This window comes from Dermacentor albipictus, unplaced genomic scaffold (assembly GCF_038994185.2).
Source record: "Dermacentor albipictus isolate Rhodes 1998 colony unplaced genomic scaffold, USDA_Dalb.pri_finalv2 scaffold_23, whole genome shotgun sequence".
NCBI classification, from domain to species: domain Eukaryota; kingdom Metazoa; phylum Arthropoda; class Arachnida; order Ixodida; family Ixodidae; genus Dermacentor; species Dermacentor albipictus.
This window is the reverse complement of record NW_027225577.1, coordinates 3,252,501-3,269,932: the sequence shown is the minus strand read 5'-3', so window position 1 is coordinate 3,269,932 and position 17,432 is coordinate 3,252,501. Positions and strand designations below refer to the sequence as shown.

Genomic DNA, 17,432 nt, shown 5'->3' with positions numbered 1-17,432 from the left:
TGCAAATAATTCATTACTCTATAGTTATTTGGGAAAAGTACAAGATTCTACATAGATGCAAATAATTCATTACTCTATAGTTATTTGGGAAAACTACATGTTCAATGGGAACAAACCTTTGTCAATGAACGGTCGTTTCTCATATGCGCTTTGCCTTTGTGCCCGCATCACACCCTATAGCCAACAAATACGCTACAGACGGCTGAAAATAATATGCGTGCAACTGCGCGTATAATACGCGATGAAAAAGTAATAACAACAATAGCCGCATGCCGCACTATCGAGTGCTGCAAGCGCCAAAACGAAAAAAAAAGAGGTTAAAGGAAATGCAAAGGCCACATATACATAATGGGATCACGGAACCAAGCGAGTTGCTGAAGTGAAGCTCTCGATTACAACACAATAAGCACGCACGTACAGTTTCGTATGTCAGGCGGTACAATTTACTTGCAAAGGCGCTCGGTCTATACGCCGACTCTTCACACGTGTATAGCTGTACAATGCAGCGAGTGTTTGGATCAAAAGGTCCTCCATCCATCCCATTTACTTTTTAAAGGTGATGAGAGACAGCTTATCAGGTGACGCTCGCACTCGTCTCTGTAGCTGTTTCACGACACAAGGCGTTCGCCTAGCGGCTAAAAGACCGATACTCGTTGGCGACAGTACACAAACCATTTCTCCAGCTGTTCCTTCTAGGTACACTTGCATCTTCCCCGTACAGAAGGGCGTGCTGCATGCGACACCCGAAATTTTGTGTTTCACTTCAATGCGCCTTAGCGAAGCATCCCACTAGCTGGCATTCACAGTTCAGTTCTTTATTTTATTATATTATATTCATATTTCCACGCGTGTGGCACGATGTGTTTATAACCCGCCGTAGTTGCTCAGTGGCTATGGTGTTAGGCTGCTAAGCACGAGGTCGCGGGATCGAATCCCGGCCACGGCGGCCGCATTTCGATGGGGGCGAAATGCGAAAACACCCGTCGACTTAGATTTAGGTGCACGTTAAAGAACCCCAGGTGGTCGAAATTTCCGGTGTACCCCACTACGGCGTGCCTCATAATCAGAAAGTGGTTTTGGCACGTAAAACTCCATAATTTAATTTTTTTAATGCGTTTATACCCACCCAACAACACACCATCATCACTCTGCATCCAACCGGCGCCGCACAAAGACCCGCTTTCGACCTTCAACTGACTGGTCTGGCCTGTGTATACGGTGCATTTTAAACGATGGACTCATGGGTTACGCAGGCACGTGTTGGCCAGCATTACCGCAGGGTTTCGCCCGCACGTGACCCCTGCGCAAATATCGCGAGCACGTGCATCGGCACGCCAGGAACGCTGCGGATCGATCGTTCTACTCTACAGTATACACAGCGCCGGGTATACACGCAAAAGTGAAGCGGGCGGAGAGACCCTATACAAACGCGTCCTCCCGGCAATCACTTTTTATACGGCGCCTGTGAGCGGGCTGGGGCCCCCGCGATGACTCACGAACAGTGCATGTACGTGAACGCGGGCCCGTTGACGCAAGGCGAACACATGTGTGGACTGGAATATATATCGCTATGTACACGCAGCAGCCGCGTTCAACTACGGGGAGAGAGTCGCGACACTGAAGATCAGGATGGAGGCACGCGGCAGCGCCGCTCGGTGTGACTCACACCCGTCTGGCGCCTCAGCGCACACATTGGTCCAGCCTGAACCGCATATCCTGAGTCCTTGCGGAATCTTGTCTGCATCGAATAATTATACAGAAGTCATAACGTTACAGGGACAACTCGGTGAACGAAGCACTTCTTGTCCCTCAGACTGAATGAGTTCTTTGCGCTAATGTACGCCACCCAGTTTTTCATTAAGATTGATTGATTGATTGATTGATTGATTGATTGATTGATTGATTGATTGATTGATTGATTGATTGATTGATTGATTGATTGATTGATTTAAGTTTGAGGTACCAGAAATACACCCAGGAACGCCGCAGCGGGAGCCTCTGGAATCATTTTGGACAACGTACGACTGTTTAATGCGCACCGACTACGGGGACTTCAATCGAGGCCGCGTCGGAATGCGACCTCAGCGGCCGGGAATCGAAGATGCGACGCAAAGGCCAGTTGTCTTCCATGTCCCTATACGTGCAGAGGACAGACATTTCTACAGTTCAATGAAGCGGCTGGTATCATATACGTGCAGATAATCGGACATTGTAGGACTGCACGTAGCGGCTGGCATACGGAGTCCGAAGTGGGACCACTAACAAACGCCACGCTGTGCGGTACAGTTCACCCTCGCTGCAGCCATGGAGGACCATGCTGACACACTGCGCGCGCACCTCCCACGAAGAGTTACTTCACCACTTGTCGATGCGAAATATGCGATCGCGGAAAGACTCAACGGTTCTCGCATGTCTCTCGATCAGGAGAGCGGTAGCAGAGATATTGGCAGCACGCCACTTCGATACGGCGGCCAAACCCTGTCGTCAAACTATATATATATATATATATATATATATATATATATATATATATATATATATGTGTGTGTGTGTGTGTGTGTGTGTGTGTGTGTGTGTGTGTGTGTGTGTGTGTGTGTGTGTGTGTGTGTGTGTGTGTGTGTGTGTGTGTGTGTGTGTGTGTGTGTGTGTGTGTGTGTGTGTGTGTGTGTGTGTGTGTGTGTGTGTGTGTGTGTGTGTGTGTGTGTGTGTGTGTGTGTGTGTGTGTGTGTGTGTGTGTGTGTGTGTGTGTGTGTGTGTGTGTGTGTGTGTGTGTGTGTGTGTGTGTGTGTGTGTGTGTGTGTGTGTGTGTGTGTGTGTGTGTGTGTGTGTGTGTGTGTGTGTGTGTGTGTGTGTGTGTGTGTGTGTGTGTGTGTGTGTGTGTGTGTGTGTGTGTGTGTGTGTGTGTGTGTGTGTGTGTGTGTGTGTGTGTGTGTGTGTGTGTGTGTGTGTGTGTGTGTGTGTGTGTGTGTGTGTGTGTGTGTGTGTGTGTGTGTGTGTGTGTGTGTGTAGGCAAAGAGGGTTTCTTCAGGCTACCTTTCAAACGTAAAGAACTTGAGTGGTGCTACAAGGTAAACAGAACAAGTATTTAATTTCGACAGTTTCGATCGGTGGACCGATCTTCGTCAGGGTTTACAAAAAATGGCAGTTCGGCCGTAGTAGGGAAGACACCAGACCGGGTACCCGGTCGTTCTTACATACATCAAACCGAGAGGAACAGTTGTGACAGTGATTGATTTTCGGCGCCTTGGCAGATTTACAGCGGCCTTTGGCCAAAGGCCGCTGTAAATCTGCCAAGGCGCCGAAAATTTACAGCGGCCTTTGCGGCCTCGATTTACAGCGGCCTCGATTTACAGCGGCCTTTGGCCAAAGGCCGCTGTAAATCTGCCAAGGCGCCGAAAATCAATGACTGTCACAACTGTTCCTCTCGGTTTGATGTATGTAAGAACGACCGGGTACCCGGTCTGGTGTCTTCCCTACTACGGCCGAACTGCCATTTTTTGTAAACCCTGACGAAGATCGGTCCACCGATCGAAACTGTCGAAATTAAATACTTGTTCTGTTTACCTTGTAGCACCACTCAAGTTCTTTATATATATATATATACTTAAAATTCTTCACAACAATATCAGCGCAGGCATCCCGGATTTGGAAGCTGCACGTGCGCTTCCATAGCAAGCTGATAGCAAGCACGGAACTTTCGCTTTTGTCTTTGTCGCAGAATCACGAATCACGTACACTACCGCGATAGCGCACCAGCAAAACACACGCGTCCCTGCGGAAACGTATCTTTCCGTCACTTGCGCAAGGCCGAATCCATATCTCTCGCCACCACGCTATGCATTCCTCCTGATGTCACCAACAAGAAGGCCTCGCTAATTGCAGATACAGACGCGGCACCCAGTTTAGCACGTCAGGCGCTCGCAGAAAATGACAACCCTCCAAAGCAGAAATTAATTTCCCCACACTGCGAGAAAGCGCGCGCGTCCTGCTCTCAATCCCTGAGAAATCACAAAAACACGCAACAACAACAAAATAAAAGGAGGGGGGAGGACACGCGCAACCGCTGATCGTTCACTCATGCGGCCTGGTTTTGGGGAGGGTCGCGTATACACGGCAAAGAATACAACGTATTGCAACACGCCTCGACACGTGTATGTGTGTGTGCGGGGGGGGGGGGAGGTATGAGGTTGCGTGCGTGCGTGCGTGTGTGTGCGTGTGTGTGTGTGTGTGTGTGTGTGTGTGTATGCGTGTGTGTGTGTGTGCGTGTGTGTGCGTGTGTGTGTGTGTGTGTGTGTGTGTGTGTGTGTGTGCGTGCGTGCGTGCGTGCGGACGCGCGAAGGGTGTGTACTTTCCCAAGCGCAACAAGGCAACAAGGCGAGAAATGCACGCGTTTTGTAAGCCCCTATACGAGTTCCTGCAGAGCGCGCATTGCAGGCACACTCGCACACACAGAGCCTCCTCGGAGGCCCACAAACACGACACACGGGTAGGCCCGCAGGCTTTTGTCTGCGTGCATGGGGCTGCGCAATCGACTACATATATAGGAATCAATACCACCGATGAGGCGCGCACATCCTGAATTTGGTCAATCGGCCCGGATATGCGAGGGCGGAAGAGAAGAGGGGGCGGGGGGGCCGTGCCGGGTCGCGCATGCATATGCATTTCTCCGCCGTCACAGCGAGGCGCTCGAGTCGCAGGACAATGCACTCGCCATTGTTTTGCACTCGGCGACGGCGCACGCGGCATCGATTGATTTAATGCGAGCCTCGCACGGACGCCTTTGTTTGTCGCCGAATTATATATATATATATATATATATATATATATATATATATATATATATATATATATATATATATATATATATATATATAGTCATATAATGAGAAGCCAACACTGACACCAAGTACAACATAGGGGAAATTGCATGTGGTTAATAAATGAAATAAAGTAATGATAAATTAATGGAAATTAACGTGGATGAAGAAACAACTTGCCGCAGGTGGGACTTCCCATCTTCCCACCTGCGGCAAGTTGTTTCTTCATCCACGTTAATTTCCATTAATTTATCATTACTTTATTTCATTTATTAACCACATGCAATTTCCCCTATGTTGTACTTGGTGTCAGTGTTGGCTTCTCATTATATGACTAATAAATATCGGGTCCCTCGGTTAACCCCCTTTTTAACCCCCTTTCTTCTCGTTTATATATATATATATATATATATATATATATATATATATATATATATATATATATATATATATATATATATATATATATATATATATATATATATATATATATATATATACGTACTTTGTTTGTCCGTTAGACGTGAGCGGAAGAGAAGGCTTCCTTCCGCTTCTTCGCCGTTTCCTCCTCTTCTTGGAAGGGACGCTCCGCAAACATCGCGCCCTTTAAAGAGACGGGTCGAAGGCGAAATCCACAGAGGAGGTCAAGTGGTAAACCGAGGGTAAATGCTTTGAATCCCGCACTGAGCTGATCGCACACGCACGTGGAACAAAGAGGATAACGTGGAACTAAGAAAAAGGTCCGAGCACGCGAATAAATATAAAGGTGCCGCTTTGCACGCGTGCGGAATGCTTCAATGGCACGGTGCAGCAAATATGTACTTTTCGGGTTCTTAACTTCTTACGTGCCAACACTACGATATAATTATGAGGCACGCCGTAGCGGGAAGAGGTGGAGAGGGAGTCCGAACATTTTGATCGCCTGGGAATCTTTGACGTGCACCCGATGCGGTCCCCGGGCGTTTTTGCATTTCGCTCCCATCGAAATGCGGCCACCGTGCCCGGGATTTGATCCCGCGACCTTGTGCTAAGCAGCGCAACGCCATAGCCCATAAGCCACCAAGGCGGGTGGTGTGCAGCAACCAGAATACGCTATTGTTGGCGCTTCTATTGATGAGCAACATTTGATTGATTGATTGATTGATTGATTGATTGATTGATTGATTGATTGATTGATTGATTGATTGATTGATTGATTGATTGATTGATTGATTGATTACGCCGTGGTTGCTTAGTGGCTATAATGTTGCGCCGCTAAGCACGAGGTCGCGGGATCGAATCCTGGCCACGGCGGCCGCATTTCGATGGGGGCGAAATGCGAAAACAACCGTGCACGTTAAAAGCCCTAGGTGGTACAAATTTCCCGAGCCCACCACTACGGCGTGCTTCATAATCAGATCCTGTCTTTACCACGTAAAACCCCCTAATTTTTTATCGACTGACTGACTGACTGACTGTCTGATTTATTTATTTATTTATTTATTGTAGTTAACCTCCTTAAGGGGCACTGGGAATATAAAAGACACCGCAGTCGAGGACTCTGGAATAATTCTGGTCACATAAGATTCCCTCTTAATCTAGGCAGCGTTTCTCTCTCTCTCTCTCTCTCTCTCTCTCTCTCTCTCTCTTCTTTTTATTTTTTTCCTTTTTTTCTCGCCCCCATTAAAATGTGGTTTCCGCGGCAGGAAATCAAACTCAATACCTCGTGGTTTCATGGGGGAAACATGGCCCACACCACTTATAACGCAGACGCCTACTAATCGAACACTGCGGGCAACTATCACGTTAGGCTACAAACTCGCGTGCATCCCACCTCTGTAACGCCAAATACGACAGCCTTATCGCGATCTGAAGCTTGGCGAGTCGGGAGGCATAAACGAAAGGCCGACGCGATCTCGAAGTTCAGGTATAGAGTAACTTTCCTTTGCGAAGTGTTAACACATACCATTATTCAAAGAAGCGAATCCGAAAGCAAAGAACTCGAGGAAAAATCTACACACGCCACTGAAACGGCCATATAACTACAGGGTTCAGCGTTTTCTGTTTCAACCGAAAAAGACACGCCATCTTTTTTTTTTTCCTTTTCTCCGGGAATTCTGTTAACCTAAGCTGGTCAGGGGAAGCAAATTTACCAGGGCGCTAAGACAGTGTTGCCAATTCGTCACGCGTATATTAGTGACGTTTCGAGGCAAAATATTCGTTTACTTCACGAGTCCAATTCCTCCTTTCTTCTTCCGCATGAACAATTTCTTTCAAACTTCAAAATGTTTCTAAAGCATCAAAAAAAGATGTTTAATGCGACGATTAGGAGATGTTGGTACATATGTGAAAAGGCGGCAGCGCAAAGAAACACGGACGGTGACGAGACGACAAGGACGAGCGCCCGTCCTTCCGCGCTCGTCATTGTCGGCTCGTAAAAAAGACGTTTGTTCGGTTTTACACTTGTATTTTATTTGTCTTAAAGAAAAGTCACTTGAGAGGATCCACACTTATAATCGGTTCCTTCAAAGTGGACTTAAAAATAAATCTATGAATATATTCGACTATAAAACAACCAAGAGCCACGACCGAGTCCCACATATATGCTCCTGCACGGGCGGCAGCCTGAAGAAGGGTAAAGCTCATTACCCTCGAGTAAAGCTGATGACGAAGATCGCATTTCCCGTCGACACATATATGTTCCGACACAATCATGGTTCACACGTGTCGCCAAGTTCAGACAAAGGGCGGAGGGGGAGGTGCGGCTCCTAAGTATAGCTATCGAATCGTGTCCGCTGCGCATTCCCGATATGTGTGCAAGACAACAGGAGATAAGCTGGCGAAGCTGTAGTCGAGTGCACTGCCAAGTCCCAGAAAAGCGCACCGCCCATCAAAAACGTGGCGGCAGAATACCTCACGAGACAAGCAAGCGACCGGTCGATTGATTGACCGATTCATTCATTCATTCATTCATTCATTCATTCATTCATTCATTCATTCATTGTAAAATGGCACACACAAAGACGAGTACAAAATAAAGTTAGGCGTAACATGAGATTGACTGAGTGATACATTGGTTTGTTGATTTTAACGCCCAAAATGTGGACAACTGGCCGCCGTGACCGGGAATCGAGCCCGCAACCTCGTGCTCGGCAGCAGAACGCTATAGCAACTGAGTCACCTCGGCGGGCTTAATTAAATTAACCAACGCTAGGCGCGCTGAAAAGCCGTATATGGAACTACCCACAAGGGAGTGGGAGCACAAATGAAGCGTGTGCTCGCATTATGTCCTCGGGCAGTCGCAAGTGCTAGCGACAGGGCCCCGAACATGAAGGCTGCCCTCTGCTTAATTCGGAAAACGCGCCGGAACACGGAATCGGCCACTGGAGGTTCTCGTGGCCCTGTGCTGCTCGCGCGCTGCCGTGCCTTTCCACTCTGTTGCAATGTTCCACGACATATCCGCCATTAATGCTCGGTGTCTGCGCACGGAGCCATGAAAACTGCGAACACCGCAGATATATGCGGCTGGCTAGGCGGAAACAAAAGTAGAAGAAAGCGATAAAAAAAAAAAACCCTGGAATTAACCGCAAGCACCCGATCAGACAATGGCAATCAGGGAAAAGACGTTTTCACGATGGAAAATAAAAAAAAGATCGAAAGGCCAGTGAGATATGTCACACGAATATCGAAGGTCAGAAAGAGAAAAAGAGAGCGGCCCAACTAGGAGAATGGCAATTACCGCCGCAGAAATCGCTGAAAAGGCACAGAAAAAAAAAAGAGGGAGGTAAAATAAATGCGTGAACTGGCATTATGGAAGCGCGCGCCTGTTGAAGTATTGTTATCGATTGAAAGCCGGCAAGGTACGCAAAGGGTGCATTAAGGGCTGGACACGAGATCCGGCCTTTGAAACAGTGGTCACGTACGCGTCCCACATATTTCAGTGAGAGAAACTACCGCCGCACTGATGAGGTAGCAATTGGGTTTCCATCAAAAGGTATATATTCCTTTGGCCCAAAGCCAAGGAGTAGCTTGGGCCAAAGGAATATATCCTTGGGTTCTTAACAAGGCGGTTAGGGCTAAGACATACAACAAACGCGTACTGCTATAGTCTTGGAAATGGTAAGTGCGCAATTTGGCATACGTGATACGAACGATCCTTTCAAAGGGGCCAAATATACTAATCGCATTCTTTCCCGCTCGCCGTGGTGGCTTAGCGGCTATATGGTGTTGCACTGCTATGCACGAGGTCGCGGGATCGAATCCCGGCCGCGGCGGCCGCAATTCGATGGGGGCGAACTGCAGAAACGCCCGTGTCTCGTACATTGGGGGCACGTTAAAGATCCCCGGATGGTAAAATTGCCTCATAATGAGAGTGTTCTTTTTCATTCCTCCCAGTCTCAGGTACAGCTCTGACCACATGCAGGCGAATAAAAATCATTCTTTGCTTAGGACATGAAATTCGTGTTATCTTTGGTAGCCGCATTTCTATGGGATCTGAATGCAAATTTTTTTAAACCTAAGAATAAAAATAGCACGCGTATATAGCACCTCTGTATATGTTACAGGTCCAAATAAAGATATGCAAAATTGACCAAGATTTCTTCACTATATATGCCTCTCGCATGCGAGTTGTAGCTCTGGGACCCAGAAAGTCCGACTGCGGTGAGCCTAAAAGCTAGACCGTCCTTTAGTAACTTACGCTGAAATAAACCGGTAAAATGGATCATCAAGACCTTTAGATTTACCACTTCAAACTACCAATCGCCATGATTAGCTGCCGATAAAAACATCTAATTGCGTCAGAAGTTGTGTCGTCGAACTATTTAATTTTTATTTGTGCGCCTATATGGCCGTATCGCATGTGCTGTTCCTGTCCGTGAGCTGAGGTGAAAGCTTGGGCCAAGGACTCAGAGATCCGGCAGCGCCTACAGAATTGTGCGTGCCGCCCGATCTCGGATGCCAGACTCGAATGATTTGGTACAGCGCATGATCGACGAAGAACAGCGCATGCAATGATACACTACACGAAAAGACGGCCGTGCACATTTGTGCGGTATGTAATATAAAGACACGCGGAGGATCTTGACCATGCGGACACGCGCATGCATGGTCATTTTTTTGTCCACCCGTACAATATCTCCGCCAGAACGGCGAAATTTCCAGCAGGTAGCAAATATGTACAGCGCGAAACAACAACAACAAAAAAAGATGCACGAGTCTGTAAACACAGATCCGCCGTTCTGTCTCGCGCCCCTAAAAGATAACGGTGAACTCACAATTATAGTGAAGAGCGATAATGCGTCGGTGGTCTGCGCTTAAATGTTATCGCTATAGCTCCAACAAAGGCTATTCATGGGCAACGAACACGTGCCAGCATGCAGATACTGTATGCGAGCGCTGTATAATTTACGAGGCAAGAGACGAGAGTGACTCATAACGACGCAGGAATGAAATGACGCGCAAGATACGCGAGGCCCTCAAGCAACAACCTTGGAAGGGAAACAGAATTTGTTCGTTTAGAAGGTAGCTAAGCACGCTAACTATAGGGTTGAATGATTACTTAAGACACGATATGTATCTAAGTGCGTACTATTTATTTATTATTTCCGGAGCTAATTCCATCCTCCTCTCCTACCCTCCTTCGACAGTCAGGGTCCCAGAAAGCGACAGATCTCAGTGAATTTCCTGCCCTGAGGCTATTGTTGTGTTCCAGGGCGTCTCGATCAGCAGGTGACGGCTAACTTCAGGTGTATACTTTGACAAACATGGAGACTACACCGAACGAGTCAATACATTTATCGTCTTCGAGACGTACGTTATAGGAGTCAGGTTGATGACTTATGACCTCCGAGCTGCGGATGCGGGACGCTGTATTTCCAGCAAGTGATCATATAAACCCGTGCTGTTGTCCGCGGTCACCGATCGCACAAGAGAACAGGAGAGGGCCCCATTCTGGCACAGGGAAATTCCGGGTTTGCGGATTTTGATGGTACATCAGACGTGGAATTATAGGTGTGTTCGATTCACAAAAAGGTGCACGGCACCACAACTGAAAAGGTGCAGGGGGTGCTGGGCTGCACCCACTCGCTGCAAGGTTCAAGGGTGCAGTGCACCGCGGAGGGCAGCTTGCATTGCACCCCGTTCAATCGAGCACGGGGGTACAGGGAGCACTGCTGCACCTCGGGGAATCGAGGGTCTAGGTGCAGTGCACCGTGAATGGGTGCAGAAGGTGCAGAGAAACTTGGCTGAATCGAATAGACCTTATGCTAGCGCCGACCCGTTTCGGTATGTTTACTGTAGGTTCCAGAATTTGGGCCGTTGCGAAAGATGGTTTTCCGGTATTTTTTCCTCTTACTTTCTCGGAGTAACATGTTCAGAAGGACTGTGCTGTCACCTTTGTCTGCCGCGGTAAAGAACTGCCATGGTTGTGTCGTTCCGCACTATTTCCTTAATTGCTTTCATTTCGTCGTCAAACGACATGGTTCGTCCGCTTTTTGCGTTTATAGGTGGCTCTGTTACTCAGTCTTATTCAGCTATCGTGTTCTTACTCTTGCATTCGTGGAGCAGTGTAAAGTGCCCGTTTCGTTCCTGTGGCTTTCCTGTGTCCTCCTCGACGACGACAGGGAAGCTCGCCGAATAAGATGCTGCTTTCCGGGTAAGCTGGAAGACGTAATTACTGCGTACCACTGCGACAAATTGGCGACGCGAACCACTGATGCCTCAGCGAGGTTTCGAAATCGTTTCACAACGCTACATCAAACGAAGACACCGAGTTATGTACACAGGCACTTGACTAGCGAACGAGCAGACGCCACTGTATTAGGCATCAGAGAAGCGACGCTGGCATCCCTCGACGAATATAAGTATTTCATTTAGCTGTCGCGTATTGCTATAACATCTCGCAATATTCGAGATAAAATAAAGGAAAACGCGCGAACTGTGCAATGGCAGGCGAGTTATGTATGCCTAGAGGCAATACCGTCGTTAGATCACTGTTGTATAAAATATTAAAAATAAAGGCCCTGTCCCTAGCGTATCTTCTGCTGTGCCGTCAAACGGTTTTGCGCGTTTAAACCGGCTATATTCTCCGCACATATATGTCTTGGTGTCGCTGGTTTTAGGATGAAAAATGAGCGTACGGGCAAATTTTGTATGAGTAATCCTGACACCAGCCAAAGGGAATATTTTAGCGTGAAACAAAGCGCTTTTCTTGTTTTTCAGTCGGCCTAGCATTTATATCACAAGAGCAAAGTCATTTAGCTGCGAGCGGACTCCAGCTGGCGCCGCTGTCTTTCAGAGGTGACGGGCAGCTGCACTGCATTCTTGTGGGTGGAGCTCACACGACATTATGAGGTTGCCGCGTAACATACACGTGCCGACACCATTCACATAGAGCCTTTATTATTATTATTATTATTATTATTATTATTATTATTATTATTATTATTATTATTATTAGTATTATTCCCGTGGGCACTTTCTTGGAACTCTCTGCATTGGGTTCAACGTTGTTGCAGTATAGTTCAGCACAGAAAGCAACGTTCTGCCTGGTAACGGACAGCGAAGATGACTCAAAGCTCTCTTGCGAACAAACTAGTGTTCAGCACGCTTATCTGCATTTCGAGTAGTCAATGTAATCCTAAACCACGCGTGTTGCGCTTTCCTCGCGCGACGGCCCTTCTCCCTAGCTCAATGCGTGTGCTCCCTGGTACTGTTGACTGTCCGATTACGGCAGCTTACGGCGAAACGCGCCGGATTAGATAACGAGCGCTGTCAGACAGTCCACCCGAGAGATTATAGCGGCGGAACAAAAATGCCGCTCGGGGACACGATCCGCGATGATGCGAGATGGCCGGGGCCTGCCTATCGAGCGTACGAGAGAACGCCGCCGCTTATCACCAGTGGGGCTTGGATATCACTCTACGCACACAAAGGGTGGCAAACATGCGAAATCTCATCGGCCGGCGATAGTAGCGGTCGCATCTCCGCACGCGCGGCAGAGAGCCGAAGGGCTAGCTGGCGTAGCCAGCCAGCGCCAGCCACCGCCACAGGTTACAGTGGCCGAACGCACAGTCGCCAGTCCGCCCGATTTTGAAGCCCGCGAGAGGGGAATCTGGCTCTCAACTTACTTGTAATGGACAGCATAGCTTCTCTGGGTTCTTCGTTTGGAGACGTACGACATTGTCAGTGCCGCTGCAACCGGGAAACTCCGCACATTCCGTACTTTGGCAGCTTGACCGGTCCCCTCGGCTAACAGGAGGCGGCCATGTTTGGTAGAATACGCAAAGGCGGCGCGCCCCTTCGCAACATGCAGCCAGTTGTACAGGAGGCGCTGGTTGTACACTCCTCGCTTGCTCCTGTTTTTTTGTTTGTCGTGCGTAGCCAATCTCGGAGGCTGCCTATTTGCAATAACCATCCGAGGCCCACTCGTGGCGCGTCGCCAAATCATGAAGGCCATGTATTTTTGTTGATAGTTCAATCTCTTCGCAATAGGTGGCGCAACCAGACGGCAGCTGTTTTTGTTTTGAAACATTGCGTAACGTTGGGGCACGCGTTGCCGGCTTTCGAGCGACGAGTTTGTTTACACTCTCACGTGGCGTGCGCAGATTGCGCTTACTCAAACGCGACCTGCAGACAAAACAAGCACCGCTCGCTTCTGCAACGCACGCCGCCTCTGGTAACTTCCTTCACTCGCTCGCTAGCTTGTTCGTTCGTTCGTTGCAAGAACATTCGTTTGCATAGGAGGGTGGACGTACAAATATCTTTGCATAATTCACGCTTGTACGACAAAAAATGAAGTGCAGACCTTCATTAACTTAACGTAATGAAGAGCACTTCAAAGCATCGGTCCCAGCTTATATACCATTAATTTTAAGGGATGGTCTAAGTAAGACGATATGTATGGTGAATTTTCTGAAAAGGATTTTCAAAAATTCGATAGTCCGAAGAAAATAGACGCACGAAGTTTATCAATTAATAGCTCTGCACCAAGAACAGATATCGCGGTTCTGTAAACGGCATCCATTAGATCATTCAAAGCGGACGAATTTGACATGTGAATTTATGTCTTAAGTGAATTTGTTGCGTTGTGTACAAGGGTTCAGCAAAAGCTGTATTTTCATATTACTAAATTTTTTTTAGATTAATGTGTAACATAACAATTTTGTCCGCTTTCGATTACTATTAGATGCAATTCACAGAATTGTGATATCAAGTTTCAATGCTGAGTTACAGAGTTGTAAACTTGACAGTTTCGTTTTCTTAACATATTTTATTTTTGCCAATTATTCATAAAAAACTGACGATCTAAATCGGAAATTTGAAACCAACAATCACTAAATTTCCGTTTTTCTTTCAAATGCAACAAACCTCGTCGAATTTGCTGCAGTGGTTGCCGAGAAAAACGAATTCTCCTTTTACATGTATTTAGATAGGAGCTACCGAGCTAAAGCTTCCTCTTAATGGGACAGTGGTGGCGAACTGTTGTGCGCATGAGCTAGCACAATAAGTTATTCTTTCAACGAATCGAATAAAAACCGGTTATCAATACAGCTTCCGCTCAACTTGGAGGCTTCCGTATTCACTACGAGCCGATATCAAAAGGCATTCCCCTGGAATTGAAAAGATAGTTGTGGTGAACCGTTGTGAGCGTGAGCTAGCACTAGTTATTCGTTCAACGAATCGTGTAAAGGATGGTTATCAATCCAGCTTCCGCTTAACTTTGGGGCTTCTGTATTCACTAAGGCTAACAGGAGAGCTATCTATACTCGCGGACAACTTTCTGTAGCAATGAAGGCAAAGCTACGGAGGCAACGCGCGCAGAAGAGAGAGCGCTTCTGAATAGAGTCCCGTGTTTCCATCCACGTTACTTTGGGCTCGGGAAGAGCAAATATAAACACCTTATTAGCAGCTGTTAAACAGAGCAAAGCACACGACTGAATGTAAAGGTTTACTTATTTTGTGGCTTTTCCCTACCGCGTCTGGGCAAATGCGAAACCCTCGCACGTGGTAGCTGCATCGATTCAGCGTCTTTTCCGAGCAACCAAAAAGCACTGTCAGACGCTGGCGGACTACTTGGCGTCGTAACACGTGTGCAACAGCCACGCGCCAGTAGCTTTCCCTTCGTTGCCACAGAAAGTTGTCCGCGAGGGTAGCGTCCTCTTTCGTTTGCTTTCCATTGTGAGCACGTTCGCTACAGACAATCCACTGCATGGTGAATTATACGTGGTGTTGAAGCACGAACAAAAACACACTCAGACCAATCGAGACAAGAAAAACGGTTTTTTTTAATATGTAGCTTGCATATATTCCATGATTTTAGTAAGCAAATCTACGTAAGCGTTTGCGTGTCTCGGTTGTGTCTTCGCACTTGAATACCGTGATTATCTACCACACAGCCTAGCCGCACACACTTCTGTAACAGATTATAGTCATTGCACATCGCAGCACGAGGCAACTAGCACAAAGACTCGGCAACTCTTTCGCACGTTCACATGAAAGGCTCTGATACAGTGAGAAGAACGGCCCGCTTTTTCTTCTTCTTTGTTTGGCTTTCCAAAGGTTCATGCCTTCATTCATGACCAAATAGCCCAAGGTAAACAGACTTGCAAAGAAGAAACTAGACCATAACAAAGCTCACCAGGAGAGCGACTATAGCCGAAAGGCGGCTCAAATCAGGCGGGAAATGGGGCGCCGAAACATCGGTTTGGCGGCGAATCCCTCCCTCGCTGGCAGCGAGCACGATGGCTCGCGGAACGGCGAGGCGAACAGCGTTTACGAAGGTACGGTTAAGTCCTCTCGGAGCCACTACAAGCCGGCGGCTCCACTTTCCTATGCACCGAACCACGGCGACGATACACGGGTCTCTCGACGAAGAGGGATTTCGGACACGTGCCGCTGGTTTCGCAAAGAACGGGCAAAAACGAACACCGCAAACCGCACGAACAAGGCTATCAAGAGTCAAGAGCAGGAGACAATACCGCCGAGAGTACGTACGAGAATACCGAGGCAAGAAAAATAAAGAACGCTCTTCGCTCGAGGGCCAATTACAGAGGAGAGAAAAGATGCAGGTATATGGCAGCACCGCCTGAAAAGAAAAATCGAAGACGACGAGGTGGGGAGAAAAAAAAAAAAAGAATGGTGCCAATCGAGGAGCCGGGAGGATTTCGATGAATGCATGCAATCCGATGTAATTTCTTTGGTGCTTCTTCTTTCCGATCGACCAGGCTTAGCCGCCAAGTTCTTTCGCGCGCAAGCACGAGCCAGTCTTTCGACAAAAAGGCTGTTCGCGGAGAACACCGACGAAATGGAAGTGCTGCCAGCAAAGCCGTACTTCCGTACAGGTCGCCTCAGCACTTAAAATTAAAATGCCATTCTCGATTCAAGCATAAGTGTGATGCCCATGGAAGAGCGAAATCAGAAATAAAATTTAAATTACGGGGTTTAACGTCCTGAAACTCGGTACAATGAGTTCTGGGGGGCAACTTAATGGAGGACTGCCATGAGAAACTACTTAAGAGGAAAAAACGAAATCAGGAAAGAAACAATTTATGATAACTCAAAGGGAAGCTCATTACTTTTCTAAGCGAAATCCGAATGCCTTAGAACATGCACCTATAAAGCGATTTATAAGAAGGAAGAAGAAGCATGTGTTTGCTGCTGTAAAGCTAGGGAAACGATGGAGCATGTTTGATTAGAATGCGAAGATATCTGCCCAGCGGTCCATGTAGGCACCACTGGCCTCCTTGAAGCCCTTGGGTTTAGAGAGAGCAGGGGGAAAGTAAACATGTCCACAATAGAGACCAATAAGAGGTGATCGGAAGATTGATGGAAGAAAAGTAGGGAAATGGCAAAAAACGGAGACGTACAAAAACGAAGTTCTCCATATGAGGTCAGAAAATTTGGTTATGCGAATTGATCGTGGGTTTTCTTTCCTAGGCAGGTTTTTCTAGGTTCTTTAACTCAGGTAGGACATTAAGGAATGATAATAGCAAGAGCTTGGTGGCGCAACCCACCGCCCCGTTCCAAAGGGGACGCTCATGACATCCATCCATTCATCCTTGCATGGCGCTGCAAGTGTCAAGAAGCAGAGAAAGCTTAAAATGATGATGTTGGGCTGCTAAGCACGAGGTCGCAGGATCGAATGCCGGCCACGCCGGCCGCATTTCCATGGGGGCGAAATGCGAAAGCACCCGTGTACTTACATTTAGGTGCACGTTAAAGAACCCCAGCTGGTACAAATTTTTGGAGTGCCCCACTACGGCTTGCCTCATAATCAGATCGTGGTTTTGGCAAGCAAAACCTTATAATTTCAAAGCTTAAAATGGCCTGCAATTGCCTGCGCCAACTTTCCAAGGAGAGATGCGGCAAGGCAAAACAAGACAACACTTCCGCGCTATAGCACGTCGCAGTTTGCTGGCACGTCGTCATTTTTAAACCCGTTCCATCGGAATACTGGCAACGTAGGTTGTTATAACTGCCGCTCGCTATGCCCCTTCACAAATGTCGGAGCAACCCATATTTCTATTGAGCATCGAGGGCGTATCTCCACTGGATAAGCGCAGGCTTTCAAATCAGTGCTGATATTTGATGTTGCAACGATGACTGCGACCGTATCGCTCCGGTATATATCTTGCC

General features: G+C 47.5%; 1 protein-coding gene across 3 annotated transcripts in view; it reads right to left on the bottom strand.

Annotated features, from left to right (window-relative positions):
- The window catches only part of LOC135898880 (nuclear receptor coactivator 7-like), a 165,052-nt gene that overhangs the window by 80,873 nt on the left and 66,747 nt on the right, over nt 1-17,432 (bottom strand). The window contains exon 1 of one of the 3 annotated variants that reach the window (XM_065428066.2): nt 12,926-13,074. The exons of the other annotated variants lie outside the window; for them this stretch is intronic. Coding sequence (XP_065284138.1) covers nt 12,926-12,978 — 53 coding nt within the window. The 5' untranslated portion in view covers nt 12,979-13,074. Of the gene's footprint in view, nt 1-12,925; nt 13,075-17,432 lie in introns of those variants that run through there. 3 annotated transcript variants of the gene reach the window in all.